This window comes from Megascapheus bottae, chromosome 15 (genome assembly GCF_031878675.1).
Source record: "Megascapheus bottae isolate mThoBot1 chromosome 15, mThoBot2.hap1, whole genome shotgun sequence".
Taxonomy (NCBI): domain Eukaryota; kingdom Metazoa; phylum Chordata; class Mammalia; order Rodentia; family Geomyidae; genus Megascapheus; species Megascapheus bottae.
Genome location: NC_143523.1, coordinates 46715635 through 46732476, shown reverse-complemented (window position 1 = coordinate 46732476; position 16842 = coordinate 46715635). Strand labels below are relative to the sequence as shown.

Here is a 16842-nt window from a genome sequence, read left to right as displayed (position 1 = left end):
AAATACAAGATGGTTCCAATAGACATATTCAAAATTATCAACTAATTATTAGAAAACAGTGATGGTGCTGTGCCCCAGTGACTCATTCCTATAATCCTACCTACTCAGAAGGCTGAGATCTGCGGATCGTGGTTCAAAAAGCCATCCAGGCAGGAAAGTCTGTGAGACTCTTATCTCCAGCTCACCACCAGAAAACCAGAAATGGTGCTCAAAAGGTTAAAGCACTAGAACTGAGCTAAAGAGCTCAAGGACTTAAAAAGAAAGTCCATGAGATAGATGCATCTTCAATTAATCACTAGAAAATGGGAAGTGGGCTGTGGTTTAGAGGTAAGGCAGTAGCCTTGAGCTAAAGAGTTCAGGGACAGCACCCAGGCCCAGAGTTCAAGTCCCATGACACTCCCTTCCCCCCTTCCCCCCCAAACACAAGAGAAAGTCTCACAGTGTTTAGTGCTTGGGCTGGCTTTGAACTGCAATCCTCGGATCTCAGCCTCCTGAGTAGCTAGGATTACAGGCTTGAGCCACCAAGCCCAGCTTGAATTGGAGTTTTTCTTACATATAAATTACTCCCAAGATAAATGCCTTGATAGTCTCCTATTTAGAACCTTGCAAGGGCATGGAAGGTGGGAGGGATGAAACCAAGATTAAGGTTTCTGAACTGCCAGACATCAGGACAAGGCTAATATGTAATCAGACAGTAAATAGATATGTTTTCAATATGGGTTAAAGGTTCACCTTTTGGCATTCTGGAAAGTGGTGGGTCACAGCACTCCATATGGAATCCTCTATCACAAGAGTCACAAAAAAGCATATTATCCTGTAATACAGTAGAGCATAATAGAGACTCAGACCAATTGTAAAACACTCCCAAATCCTCAAGATTAACAGTAATAAAATAAAATGAAGCACCAACCTTTACAGTTGTGGTTTGATGCAACAAATACTTAAGATTTTTAAAGGAATATAGTAACATTCTACAAAAAGAAAAACCTTAACACTTAAAATTTGTTTACCTGGCACTGGGCGAAGAGCCATACCTACCGCATTTTTGCCCTGGATTCTACATGCACTGCATGTCTTGCACTCAATGCACTGCCACCTTAAGGCCTTTACGTTTGTTGTTAGTTCAGGACAAAATTTCAAACAGGATGGATGTCCTACAAGAAAAAAAGAGCAAACTGCTTTATGGGAATGTTGCCTTCATTTAAAAAAACAAACAAACAAACAACTCAGTCTTTAAATTGACTAGATAGCTGCTGGTGCCAATCAATGAGTCATAAAAAGTTGATAATACAAAGGTAAGAGAATCTAAATTACAGATTTTCCTTTCCCTTTGACTTCTTCCACTGTATTAGACAGAATGATAGCGAAAAAGTACTACTCCTTAAAAAACCAGCAAATTTATAGCAATTCCAACCAAGCTGTTGTCAAGTTCTTTGAGAACTGAGGCACTGTGTGCTCTGGTTGGTGTCTCCATTGCACCAGCTTCTGTAAAACCTTCTGTACTCAGCATCTTCATCAGCACTATCTAACCACAGCTCTTGGTTTTCAACACTAAACTAAGAGGAGGTGCAAAGTTCAAACTGCTCCTGCTGTGTAATCATACAACTCAACACTGGGGCTGGGTGGACATGGTTGGCTTACACCTGTAATCCTAGCACTGAGGAGGCCAAGACTGGAAGATGGAGAACTCAAGGCCAATCTAACTACTTATCAATTCCATATCTCAAAAACACAAAGACAAAATATTCAAAACTTAGGCTACTTAACATAACATAATTACATTTGCCAAAACAAATAAGCAAGTAAATACATCAATAAACTCAATCACATATAAAGAATGCTCCATTGTGGGGACAGACTAAGAATATTCAATTATCATCTTGCATTTTGGTTACTAATTTTTAAGTTCTTAAAGTAGGAAGAGAAGCAGTGAATACTCTGAGAGTGTTAACAAGATGACAGATTCAGATTAAACGCAATAAGCCACGGACATTCTCAACAAGTTTCCTGCACTGTCCTGAGCAACAGGCTGTTCCACCCACCTAAACTTACTGCCCATTCAGGGAGCAACACGAGACCCTGGCTGGCTCTTCCCCAAGTATGGAGAGCACAAGCCCAGGCTCTACAAGGCAGCTGAGGTGTCACATCTAGTCGTTTTTTTTTTGGGGGGGGTTCCACAACTGTAAAGAAATTGCTAAACTTTATTTCAGACTTAAAAAAAACAAACAAAAATCTTGGGCCGGGAGTTTGGCCTAGTGGTTAAAGTGCTTGCCTAGCATGCACGAAGACCTGGGTTCGATTCCTTGGTACCATATACATAGAAAAGAGCCGAAGTGGTGCTGAGGCTCAAGTGGTAGAGTTCTAGCCTTGAGAAAGTCCAAGGACAGTGCTCAGGCCCTGATCTCAAGCCCAGGACTGGCAAAAAAAAAAAAAAAAAAAAAAAAAATCTGGTCCTTAAATAGTAAGAACATTAGTAAATCCCATGTGAAAGAACTTATAACCATGCTTGGGGAAAAAAAAGCAGATTCTGCAATTTCAAAACTGTTTTATAATTTCCTGACTTTGGCAGCCTCATTGTTTAATATGTACTTTGGGTTGCTGCCAAAAGGTCCTCCTCCCTAAAGCTTAACAGGTGCTTCATAAAATTCTACCCACCAGGAGACTGGGTTTTTTGAAGTAAAAACATTTAAAATCAATCAATGATACTACCACTTAAAAAAAAAAAAAAGCACATAGTTTGAGGATTTAGTTGTCCCCCCCGCCACCAAACATCTGTACTTAAGATGTTAGGAAAATAAAATGCTATCAGAGGATTATGACTTCAAGCAGGAGAAACACCCAGGCCTGTGTATTTAACCTCTCACACTATTCTTAGACAAGGGCTTCTTTAATTTAAATAAATGACAGAAAAGGGTTTACCAATCAATACACAAAAATGATACCAATCACCAATCACTTCTCTATGCTCAAGATTGCCAAAGATAGCCTGCTGTTGCCTTGAACAGCATATTTTGAAGGAGGAGGGTGATAAAGAGGGCTTAAATAGTGAGGGAGTAAGAACTCAACTTTTAAAGAAAGCAATTTAAATTCCACCCTAAAATGGATCCCATCAGCTCAAAAATATACCATTTACTCTCTCTCCATTTTTATTACTTCCTGTAAGCCATACATCACTGGCACATATGACCTCAATTTCACACACTGCATTTTTCTCTACATTAAAATCTGCTTTGTACTTTGTGGCTTAATATTCAGTAACTAAGGTAATTCACATCATATTACAACTTACTATGTATTTCCACAGATAGCCTATGGAAAACTTCTTTTCAAATAATTATACATTTTGAAAGTTAATGGATTTCAGTCATTTTCAATCGAGAGCAAATACTCTTCCTCTTTTTGCCTTTTCTCTCTTTTTAAGTAATATTATCTCAAATTACTACTTTTTAAATTACCCTATCAAATTCCAAAATCTCCAGCCTAACTCTCGTTTAGGCAGAAAAATCTTAGCTTAAGAGAATTGGCCATAGATTCTTTCCAGCTCTAAATTTCTAGGACACTGAGGGATGAAGAAATATTTCCATTTTACTTTGTCACAGCTAACTACACAGGAGGAGAATGGAAAGTAACAGTATAGTAATAGGATAATGAAAAGTAATAATATACATATTGTAACTTCTCACTTCCTGTGTAGCTATTCCTTAAACTTTTAATAATTTTCAAAATTCCTGTTCTCTGCTGACACAATTTATGGTGGGTTTTGTCTTCCTGAAAGTTAGTTTTACCATTGCAATTTGCAATTTGTCTATCTGAGAATCCTATTATGTATTTAGACATTTTTCATCCTTACATAAACACAAAAGTATTTCTTCCTTTGAATAGTTTTTGTCTAGTAAAATAAACACAACACTATTTAATTGCCAATGCAGAAAAAAACCCAGTAGAAATGATTTTTGGACAAAGTATGTGAGAGAAAACAAGTAGTTCACAAAGGGCACTCATAGATGTCTACATCCTAATTCGCATGACAGTTATATATTGCTGGTTGTGGTAAAAGGAGCTTTGCAAATGCAGAAATGACTAAGGGCACAAAACTGGAGGTGGAGAGCTTATCCTAAGTTACTGAGAGAACCTTTCTTCTGGCCAGGTTAGGTGAGAAATGGGGAGAGGATTGGAAGTATGCAAGGGTATCTACCTGCCATTGCAGGCTTTGCAGATGGAGAAAGGAGCAACAAGCTAAGAGCTTGGGGAGTTGCTTTGGAAGCAGGGAAAAACCTTAATAATCAGCATGGAAAGGGGGATCTCAACCTACAGAGGAACTGAATCCTGTCACCAATTCAAATGTGCAAGGACCTCCAGAAAGGAACCAAGGCCTGCTGACACCCTGGTTATAATCTGGTTAGGCCCACATTAGGTTCTGTCCTAGAGCTAGCTGTAAGATAATACATGTGCCTATACTTGTTTTAAACCACTAAATGTATAGCAATTTGTTACTTTAACAATAGAAAACTAAGAAGGACCTGAACATTGGGCCTCTCAAATTCCCTATCTGACTATCCAATATTTAATAAGCACTGGAAAGCACAAAGAATATAAACATGGTTCTCATCCTATGAGATCATATGGTATATCAGGAAAGATGGGCATTAACAAAAATTAGCATTCATATGTCAGGTACAATGACATACACATATACTATTAGCACTCAGGAGGCAGAGGCAAGAGGGTCATAAGTTTGAGACCTGTCCCAAACAACCAATAACTAGGGATTGGGTTCAGGGGTATGGCTTCTACCTAACATACAAAAGGCCAAAATTTAAATTAAAAATTTTTTAAAGCACAATACCTGATGACAGAGTGGCTCAGGGATAGAGAATGAATTTAGCAGCAGGGTAAAAAAAACATCTTCCTTGGCCAATGCATGAATGTGGAGAGATGGTCCCAGAAAAGAAGGCTGAACAAAGGTGATGTGTAGATAGACGAATACAGTGCATTCAGGGAGAAAAAAACTTACCAGTATAATTAACATGTAGGCTGTGAAGGATGTGTGACTTAAGGGTTTAATATGGAATGATTTTCAGGGTTTTATTGAATAATTTGGACACCTTCCCTCCCCCCCTTCCAAGAATAATTAATTAGTAGCCAAGAAAAATCTGCAATCAGATTTAAATTTTCAAAGAGTGACTTGGGCTATAGTATGGGAAAAGAGGGGTGGGGTAGAGCAAGGATTAGATCAAGTTACTGGAAACTGGATATATTAAGGAGACATGGGGCCAGGACAGTAGCCTAGTGGTAGAGTGCTTGCCTAGTATTCATGAAGCCCTGGGTACGATTCCATATACACAGAAAAAGCCAGAATTGGTAGTGTGGCTCCAGTGGCAGACCGCTAGCCTTGAACAAAAGTGCTCAAGGGCAGACAGTGCCCAGGCCCTGAGGTAAAGCCTCAGGACTGGAGAGAAAAAAAAAAAAGTAAGACGTTTTTAGAGAGAAAATACTTGAGAGAAGACATAAAGTTAAAAGATGTGGGGCTGGGAGTTTGGCCTAGTGGTAGAGTGCTTGTCTAGCATGCACAGAGACCCATGTTCGATTCCTCAGTACCACATGCATAGAAAAAAACCAGACGTGGTGCTATGGCTCAAGTGGTAGAGCTCTAGTTTTGAGAAAAGTCCAAGGACAGTGCTCAGGCCCTGAGTTCAAGCCCCAGGACTTGAAAAAAAAATAAAAAATTTAAAAGATAAAATAAAAAAGTCCCTGAGACTCGTATCTCACCAAAAAACTAGAACTGGTGCTGTGGCTCAAGGTATAGGGCCATAGCCTTGAGCCGAAGAGCTCAGGGACAAAGCCCAGGCCCACAGTTCAAGTCCCACGATTGACCCCCCTTCCCTCCAAAAAAGGAGTATTTCAAGAAAAACAAGGTTATCAACAAAGTTGTATATGACAAAGAAGACAGACATTAAATTTGAGCTGTGTGGTGAAGAAGCTCCTTTCCACACACTCTAAACCTTACCTCAGTCCCAAACTGATGATGCCAGAGACCACACACAGAAAGCCTCCCAAAACGTGAACCAAAATAAATCTTTTCTCAGTCGTTCATTTGGGTAATTGGTTACAACATGAAAAAAAATCTAACATAGCACAATTTTAGTGAAATGACGGTAAGAAGCCTGCTTCCTGTCTTATCTTGCAGGTCAGTCCTGCTTTGGGCTATTACTCTTTGGGTTCTCTTTGGTCAAGGGTCAATTTCCCAATGTATGATTTAATATGTCCAGGGCCGGGAGTGTGACCTAGTTGTAGAGGACTCCCCTAGCAGTCATGAAGCCCTGGGTTCAATTCCCTGGAACCACATACACAAAAAAGCCAGAAGTGGTGCTGTGGCTCAAGTGGCAGAGTGCTAGCCTTGAGCAAAAAGTGTCCATGGACAGTGCCCAGGCCCTGAGTTCAAGCCCCAGGACTGGCAAAAGCCAAACCAAAACAAAAAACATTTAATGTGCCCAGTCAGTGTGGAACTCGGTAAGTAATCAATTGCTCCCTGGGCCATTTCCATACAATGACCTTCAGACACTAGTGTGTTTTATTTTAAAAATTATTATTATATTCATTCTGTACCTTACCAGTTTCCTCTGGGTATGACCCACCCCCCCCTGCCTTTTCAGGGTTAACACACAAATAAAAATGTACTTAGGACTGACTCTAGGTTTCCAAGGGTGAACTGTTATTCTTTCTATCTAAGCTACAGCTCCCTTGGCTGTATCAAGTATTTTTTTCCTCCCTCTCCCAGCTGCATCATAGCAGCCAGCCCCCTTTCTGCCTTCTGTTTCAATGAGCTTCCACTTAGTATGATGCTGTAATTTTGAACTGTACACTTATCTTAGATTTGCTAATTTGAAAACACACATGCACACAACTCATCTGTAAGTAAGATTTAACCACCCAGCAATCTGAGCAGACACAAAATTTCATTTGGTGTAATATCTAATACTTATGTGAAGCTAATTAAAGATAATTTGGTCTTAATGAGGCAAAGAGAATATAACAGTGTTAATTTCAAAGTAGGCTGATCCATGAAAGTCAAGTAAAATCACTTCCCAGCCCCAACATTTCCACAGACCTGAAGACTATTTTATAGTTCTTACATTCATATCAGCAACTAAAATCATCCCTCATGTTTGTCTAATGTTTTATAGTTACCTATCATCTGTATATGACTGCTTCACTGAATACCCATACCAGCTGTGGATACAGTGCACAGATACTACCCTCCAAGTTACACAGACTGGAAAAATTAAGGTTATACAACCAGCAAGCACCAAAGCAAAATGGAACACAGGTCCAGGATCACCAAATTTAGTGCTTTTTAAAAACTATTCTTCTCATTTTATACTTTTTTTTTTTGTGGGTCATGGGGCTTAAACTCTGGGCCTGAGCACTGTCTCTGAGCTCTTCATCTCAAGGCTACCACTCTACCCCTTCCGCCATAGTCCCACTTCCCCTTTTCTACTGATTAATTGGAGATAAAATGTTTTAGTGCCTGGGTTGGCTTTGAACCTTGATCCTCAGATCTTAGCCTCCTGAGCCCTGTTAAACTCTCTCTCTCTCTCTCTTTTGTTTTTTTGGGGTGCCAGTCTGGGGGCTAGACCTTAGGACCTGAGCACTGTCCTTGGGCTTTCTCAAGGCTATAGCTCTACTGCCTGAGCCACAACACCACTTCTGACTTTTATCTATGTATGTGGTACCAAGGAATCGAACTCTGGTCTTCATGCATGCTAGGAAAGCACTCCACCACTAGTCCAAACTCCCAGCCTCTCATTTTATACTTTTAATGCATGTAAACTTGGATGATTTTAAGAACTTCTAGCAAGGGGGAAAAAAAAAAGCTAATTCTGAGCAACTGTAGCACAGAACCATCTTTAAAATAGAGAAATGTTGAATTGGTTTTATAATGAAAGCAGAAGGAAACATTTATTACTCATGTCTATGAAATCTAAGCACAGTCTAAACATGATATCATACAAATGGTACTTCAGATAGAGATGACTAAAAAGAGTTGGAAACATATGGGAGACACATTTAAAGAATGATCTTCCTTATGGGTTGCATCTATATTTCCTTTTTTCCCGGGTTTTATATTGTTATGGGTATTTTTTTCACATAAACATCTTGTGTTAGTGATTCCTTTGATCATTCACTCCAAGAACCAATGGATCCTTCTGATTATGAGTAAACAGCCATTTCCACAAGGCTAAATAAAGTACCAGCAATTCGTAAATCCTGCTAGAGATAATGGACTAGACTTTGCCAACAAGGCTCCAATTATGAGTAGAGGGCTCTGTTGAGGAATTTGGGTCTTTTCGTTTTTCCTAATAAATACCAAGGTGTCACTGCAGAACATTAAAAGTAGGATTCCCCCAAAGTTCATTTTCTAAAATGAACTGTACTTTATGTTGACTCTTCTTCCATTAAAAAAGAATAAAGAACAAAGTCTACTTTGTCTGACCTACCATAAAAAAAAATGTCTAGAAAGCACTTTACTGAGTAAGGATAACAGTCTGCCCCCCTCCCCCCGCCCCCTTCACTAAACTAGCCAAATCCAGGCTGGCACAGGGCACTCAGGGAAGATTAAGCAAACCCTGACATGTGAGCAGGATCCCCTTGTACAGGCCAGGGAGGCACTCTCAAGCATTCTGTTTGCTGATCAGGAGACATGATGACCCCAGGGCTTGAATTTCTTCCATGACCCCTACCTGGACTCCTTACCCTCTGGCTTTCTACATGAAAGCAGAGGAAGAGACTGGCTTACGGATGACTTCTCTACAGAAACCCTCTAGATTGTATCCTCAAGTCAGTCTTCTCCATTTGTTACAAGAGAAAACAAGGTTATTTTTGATGAAAGAAAATACTGCATTTATATACCCTTGGTCTGGCCCTGAAAAAGCATGAACTTCAGAGGAACAAAATGTCAGTGACCTCAGAGTGTAAATGAGATCAGACCTCCCCTTGGCAGGTTTTCAATCTGGAAAAGATGAAGGGAGATTGATTACATCAGAAAAGCCTGAGATCTACCTGTTTAGAATTACCTTGATACCCTGTGAACGAGGCCTTGAAGTTAGGATCCACAAGATAATGATCTCAGATTCCTTACCAACTCAAGTAAGTGTATCACCAGAGGTAAGGAAATATATAAAGGGAACTTTTCTTTCCACACTGAAGTATTCCTGTAAATCTGCCTTGGCGCCCAGATAAGTAGATACTAAAGAAATAAAACAGTAGACGGTATTTTTGAAGTGTACCACCTTAAAAATCACCACCTTTAGATAAGTAAATACCACTAAATTGATCAGGCAGTCACACAAAAAAAGAATAATACATTCTGAACGAGCCTTGTGAGAACTGAACAGAGTGAGAACTGATGAATGAAGCACTATCTCATTAGCAAAGCATGGTGAGATTGTAGGGTTAAAATATATTAAACTGAATACACAGATAATGTTTCCATGCCCTTTTGTCACTACCCATGATACCATGGCTGGGTAAAAGCATTTTAATGAATCTGTAAAGCCCAGCAAACTCACTAGCAGAATGTATTTTTCAAGCAGGGATTTAAATGTCTTATTTCAAAGGTTGCAAAAAAGGCCTATCAAGTTAAGCCTTCACATGAGACATAAGAATCATTGTACTACACTGTCATTCCTGAACATGGAATATTTCCATTATCCAACCATCAAGCCATTGTCATAAATGGTGATAAAAAGCTTAAATTTGCAGCAATCAAGGATAACTACATCAAAATACCAAATCACAACAATGGCTGACATTTATGGCACACTTACTGCAGTTCTTGTTGACTTTGTGCTAGGCTATTTACCCATGTTCTCTCATTCATTCTCCCATAAAAACTAAGAGGTAGGTGTTCTCACTATTCCCAAACTTCTAATGAGGAAATTGAGGGTTGGAATGGTTAACTATCTAACTCCAGATAGAGGAAATGGCTGTGATGGCTTATGAGTTTCCTTTTAACCACCATACTACGTGATTGCCTACCGGAGAGTATGATATAATGTTTAACATGGTTTTTCTTTTCTTTCTTCCTCTCTTCTCTCCTTCCTATTTTTTTCTTTATTTTGCAGTGCTGCAAATTGAACCCAGGGCTTTACACAAGCTAGGCAAGTGCTTTACCGGTGAGTTGTACTCCCATACCTTGGTCATTAATTTTATTTATTAGAGAACTTATTAACATTGATTTTTACATCATATCTCAAATGTCATTTTTAAAATAAAAATTAAAAAATTTAAGGATCAATGCAAAAAATGAGTAATTTATTAAAACCTTGCAAGTCAAGGTAACATAAACTTAATATTTATGAATTCCAAGGATGGCTCTCTATTATGTACAAAAAATTCTTAATTGAGATAAGGTCTTGCTTCCCATCTAGGCAAATGCCTGAACCTCAATTTAATGTGGTCTTACCCATTTTTAGGCTTTATGTCCTATCTATGATAACAGGTACTGGCCTCCATAAATGCAGCGTATTTCCTTGAGAAGGAGTCTCATGAAATTTTCTTCCCTGAGTTGAGTATCTAAGATTCCATAATTTGCAGAGGCCCAGGGTTCCTACTTTTAATTCCATGGGGATTCTCACAGCTGGCCAATAATACTGCATTTAACCAGTAGGCATCATGATTCAAAACAGACTCCACATAGAACATTTCTTAAATTGAGTCTTTAGATTACAGAAAACAAAAATGATTCTAAGTACTCAAGTATTCTAAGTATTCAACTTAAAAGCCTAAATTCTTCCACCTTGTATAAGGTATGTCTAAATCTGAGGAGGATCACTTTGGTCTAAATAGTTAAGGTCAGCCTTGGCAGCACAGCAAGACCCCCGCAACAGACAGACAGACAGACAGACAGACAGACAGACAGACAGACAGACAGATTAAGCATGGTACCTGACTATAATCCCAATAAAAGGATCAGAGTTCAAGGTCAAGTCTGTGCTACATAGCAAGGCCATTTCTTAAAACTTTAATAACAAAAATGTCTATCCTGAGCCAGGAGCATGGCCCAGTGGTAGAGTGCTTGTGTAGCATGAATGAAGCCCTGGGTTCGATCCTTTGGTACCACCTACACAGAAAAAACTGGAAGTGATCCTGTAATTCAAGTGGTAAGTGTTAGCCTTGAGAAAGCCCAAGGACATGCTCAGGCCGAGTTTAAACCCTAGGAGTGGGGGAAAAAATAATAAAAACTCTACTCCAAGTATACAGAAGTCCCTACAATGAGTTATCAATGCAGTATGAAATTGAAGCTTAATTCTATTCATATTTAGCATCATATAAACAAAATTATCAATGCTGCTATTAGATCTGTCTATTGCATTTATTTTCTACATTAAAATTCTATTGCCAAATAACTGCCTCAATAAAAAAAAATACCATATAGTTTTGAGATAAACAGTAGAAGTTATGATGGGAAGTCACTGTACAAAACAAAATAAGTAACTTACCACTACTGCCACAATCTGCACAAGACAGGAGTTCTTCTGGTTTCTTTTCACGGTTTGATTCTTTAGTCCCCAAACAGAAGCTACATATTGGAATGGGATCTGCACGGGGCTATGATGAAATTAAAATAAAAGACTATCATTAGCTTTCAATTTAAGATTTAAAATAAAATGTTAAAACCAGAAGCTTTTACCTACCTCTTGAACAACAACAACAAAAACCCCTGCCAAACTAGTTACTCAAATAATTATTTTAAAATAAAATTTGTCAAATGTTTGCTAGTCAAGTTTTATCTGAAAATATATTAAAGTGCAGTAAGATCCAGAAGCAACTTTTCTCGTACCAATGACGTCTAAGCCAATGAACATTAAGGGTGCACATGAAATCAATTGTTCCCATAATATATTTTGTCAAATGTTTGCATATTTCCAGTGTTCATTTACTAAATATTGGACATAAAATGTTCATGATTTAACAAAAAAAACTAAAATTCTGTGGGATTACTTAAGATGATCAAGAGATTATTGTTAAGGCTTTCTGGAACTCAGTTCTTCAAAAGAAAACCACAGCCTACAAAGAAGATAAACCCCCTCTATCTTTGACATCCCCACTTTTTCAGAGAAACGGCAAAACATTTGTCTGGCTCCCTAGCAACTCTGAACTCTCACTATGGAAATTGCTTTTTAACAATGTATAGATTTGCATACATTTTAGTGTCTCTATTGCCAAGCAATATTAGTGTTCCTATGCATAGTTGAACTGTACCTATAGATCTGGCCACATTACTTTAAAGGGTCAAAATTGTACAAAAACTAAAATTTTATTGAATGTGCCATGCCTTCATAAATATCTACTACCCAACTGATGCTATTATGATGTCTCGTATTTGAATCTCATGAATTAAATATTCAGGTCAAGAAAACTCAATGTAAATCCTTTTTTTTTTTTGGTGGGTTGTTTTTCTTTGTTTATTTGTATTCTTGTACTGGACTTGGAACTTTAGCACTTGTGATTGTTTAGCAGGCACTGTAACATTTGAACTACACCTTTAGCCCCTGAGAAATATCTTTAAGTATACATAAAAAAAACAAGATTTTGGTATGTCTAATTCTCTAAAAAAAAAAAAAAAATATATATATATATATATATATATACAGAATAAACCTAATTTATCCAGCTATTCAATTCCAAATGCCTAGTACATTGCCTGGTTCACAGAAAGCAGGCACTCAAAATATTGCTGCTAACTGAACAAGAAGCATATGATTGTTTTTAAATCAAACTCATCTTTAAAGTATTTCAAATGGCAATGATTCCAACAAAAGCTTTGGGTTCCCTGTGACAACATGTCATCAAAATCAAGAATTTGTCTATGACCCAGCACTCACAAAATTATTTGATATATTGTTAATTTCATCTTTCACAATGAGTGCGCATTATCTTGCTTTTATTTTTGGGTTAATTTGTTCTATTAATATGCACAGGCTTTACTTTCTGGGGTAGAAATGCAAATACATTTTTTTAAAGCCATAGTTAAAAAGCACAGTGTAAAACATTCTGCACTAGAAGCACCAAAAAAAAAAAAAAAAAAAAAGACAAGCTACAACAAATTGGTCACTGACTCCAGCCACTGTTTTTTAAAATGCTACATAATCAGCACTGCATAATTATGGATCCGTAGTTATTACTTGCAACTGCTCCACTGCAGTACCTTGGGAACACTTTTGTTCCTTTAAATAGCAATTAAAAGAACAATCTGGTTTAAAAGTGACAACATTCCCCTGACAGAGTCTAGCTGAAACACAGCCCTTGTACTAATGGGATTCCTGCTTTCATTTGATAGAACAATGTTGAAGCCACTGCCGATATCCTTGTGGTGATAAATAATTTACAATATGTCACATATCATTCATGCAATGAAACAAATCCAAATCTCCAGTTTCATTTTTCTTTTCCAGATGAATTTTTAGCTGAAAGAGAGATGTGGCCATCAGCCAGCACTCATGCTCATTTTTCGTTTTTTAACTAAAGGTAACACAAAGGACAAAGGTTGCTAGTAGTTCATGGACAGAAAGACTGATGTCCCACACTCTGACCAATAATAGAAAGCCAAGATGCTATCACTTCCATACTATGTCCACGTGGACCCCACCATGCTGATGGATGCTCATAGCCATTTATTTAAAGGATAACTATCTCACAATACTCTATAAAACCACTGCATTATACAGAACTGTCTGCCCTACTGAATTATTGATAATTCAAAGCACTTTTTGCTAACCTCAGTGTAGCCGAGTCTAATTAACTTTAAAAAATTGTCACTTGTATGAAATGAAACTTTTACAGTAATGCATGTAAATGGGTCACAGAATTATTATGATTCACTCCTCTCAATCAGACTACATATAAACTGTTCTTTAAAAAAATAATCCCTTGTAATAAAAGTATAATGGATTGCATTCAGAAAGAAGTCTGAGTAAATGGCAATTTGATTCCATACAAATCTATTGTAGACAAGTGATAATTGAGAGGTTTGAAAATAAAATCCTTTATCCCCCAATTCTTAAGTCCTTTCTTTGAAATCTTTCAAAGGCACCTGACTAGTTGATCACATTTTCTCATCAACTTGTCTGATGATTTAGAACTAATTTCAAGGACAATGATAATGGACAGGTCTGAAGACAGCCATGAGCAGGCTCTGCTCTGGAAGCATCTCTGTCATTTCCACTCAGCAGCTAGGAGGCTAGAGGCCATCTCCTACTATTCCAATGAGTAATTGTAACTGTCTTGCCAAGGATATATTTTCCCAATTTTAGAAAGGAAATCTAAAATGAGAGGTTTGGTAACTTCTCTCAAGTTGTACAAGTTCAAGTGGGGATTCATTTCTCAATTTTGCTATTTCTCTTCTTTTCAGTATGGAAAAAACAAATGGTAAAGAATTACCTTCCCATCAGAAGCAATAGCTAGTTAGTAATTAACATGATGGCTTCACCCAATTTCTGGCACTATCAAAGCCCTATTTTTCAAGAACTACTAAACAGAGAGCTAATATATACAATATCAGGTTATTTATTAATGACACTGGGAAAAATATACTCCTAAAACAGAAAACTAATAGACACATTTTTAACCAATATGGGACAACATGGCAAAAAAAATGCCTTGAGGTGCTGCCTCTGAAGGAGTTGGAATTTCCTATATGGTATTTTTGGAGATTCTAATCATAATGAAACAACCAGGCAAATCTAACTCAAAGACTATCTTGTATAAACAACTGTGTTCTTCTAACTACAAGTGTCACGCAGACCTAAATATAGGCAAAACCAATTTAAGTAACTAAAATGGTATGAAAACTAAATATAATTCATGATCCTTGGTAAGATTCCAGACTTAAAACACAGCCTTAAGCAGGGCACCTGTGGATCAAGCCTACAATCCTACTTGGGGGGCTAAGATTTGAGGATTGAGCTGGCTCAGGCAGAGTCAAAGTTAGGGAGTTTCTTATTTCCATTATTTAATCAGCTCCCTCTTCCTGTTCTGAGTTCAAGTCCCAATACCAGCATATGCGTGTGTACACGTACACACGTACACACGTACACACACACACACACACACACACACACACACACACACACACACACACACACACACGCTTCATGTTATTGGGATAATTGGTGGGGGAGTATGCCCAAAATAATAGTCAATGCATAATATACATTAATTTCTCAAGTGACTCTATTGTGTTTATATAGAACAATGTCTTCATTTTTAGGAGATTATGTGATGAAATATTTAGAAGTCTGATACCTGTAACTCTCAAATAACTCAAAAAAGAGAAAATAAAAAATCCAAAACAACAACAACAAAAAAAAATGTGATTGCATTGCTATGCAGAAGAGAATGATAATGTGCCAAAATGTGAATGGCTGGTAAATATAGGTGAGTGGGATCTTTCCATTTTTCTGTACATTTACAACTTTTCCAAACAAAAGGCTGAGGTGGGAGAAGATACAACAGTATCCTCTCTACTCCCACAGGAGGTTCAAGAACAAATTGTTATATAGGTGGATGGATTGTAAGCATTTATAAAACTAAGTATCTGCATCCAATTACAGATTCACAGAAAATACAGAGGACATATTAATCTACAGAGCAAGGAGATATTAGTCCCGAAAGCCCAAAGGACAAATGACCCAGTTTCTCCAACAAATAAATTAAGAGGGAGACAGAAGGAGCAAACAAGAAAAAAAAAAACCCACAAAGACAGAAAGAAAAGACAGGAAGAGGTGACAGATTAAGAGGAATTTAAAATAACATGCACTCATTACATATGAACTTTATCTTGATATGATTCAAATGAAGTGTACAAAAACATAACTAAAAGCATTATGATTGAGAGAGAAGGAATTGGGGCCATTTATCCTTAAAAGGCAGTGTGGAACAAACACATTGGGTATCTTTGTCTTATCAAGGTACAGAAGTTAGACTTGTTTTCTGTGGTTCTAGAGCACAAAACCTGGACCAATGCAGGTTAAGTAGGGAAAGTTTCCAAAAGAGTTGTCCAGCAATAGAATGGATGATCCCCCATCCACACCCATCTATCTCTTATTCATTTATTTACTTCATAAGATTTTGTAAGTAGCAGATTCCGATTAAATATTGCCAAAATTCACCATTTTAACAAATTTTAAGGGCATTAAGTATACTCGTGACACTGTGGAACCATCTCCACTATCCATTCCTAAAACACTTTTTTATTTTCTAAACTACTACTTCTCCAGACTACCTGTTTCTCACACTCCCCAAACTCCAGGCAATCAACACTCATCTTCCTATCTCTATGCAATGGACTATTCTTGGTACCACCTTTATATTAATAATGGAGGCAAATGGTACTTTTTGGATGGATTATTCTGGAGGCTCAAGAAGCCCTTGAATTCAGAAGGGATCATGGAGAGGCTGGATGGGCTTCATCAGGGTGGTGAGGCTAAGACATAACAGAGGGGTACATAATGTATGAGTAACGTCTAAGACCTTTCCTAAGTCTGTAATCTGTAAAAATACATGTTAAAAGTTTCTAGGATCTCTGATCTCAAAATAAAATAGTCTTTTCTGAGAAAACGTTCTTTAAATTCAAAACAATGCATTTTTGAGAGAAGCTTTATTTTTGGTGATGGTCACTTTGTTCCTAACCTGAAGGAAACGACATGTTTGTTAGTCTTGTTAACATAAGTTGCTGGACAAAAATAAATGGAAGTTCATGCACGGAAACAGAGCCAGAAGTATCCAGGCTCACATCCTCTTCTTGACAAGGACACAAATGGGGTTATACAGGCCATTTCC

At 37.7% G+C, this 16842-nt stretch overlaps 1 protein-coding gene across 6 annotated transcripts in view; it reads right to left on the bottom strand.

Moving 5' to 3' along the window:
• Positions 1-16842, bottom strand: part of Kat6b (lysine acetyltransferase 6B) — a 173897-nt gene that overhangs the window by 51266 nt on the left and 105789 nt on the right. For all 6 annotated transcript variants that reach the window (XM_090346606.1, XM_090346608.1, XM_090346609.1 and 3 more), the window contains 3 exons: positions 11502-11610; positions 1039-1154; positions 733-814 (listed from right to left, as the gene is read on the bottom strand). In XM_090346606.1, the coding sequence (XP_090202732.1) occupies positions 733-814; positions 1039-1154; positions 11502-11610 (307 nt within the window). The remainder of the gene's footprint in view (positions 1-732; positions 815-1038; positions 1155-11501; positions 11611-16842) is intronic.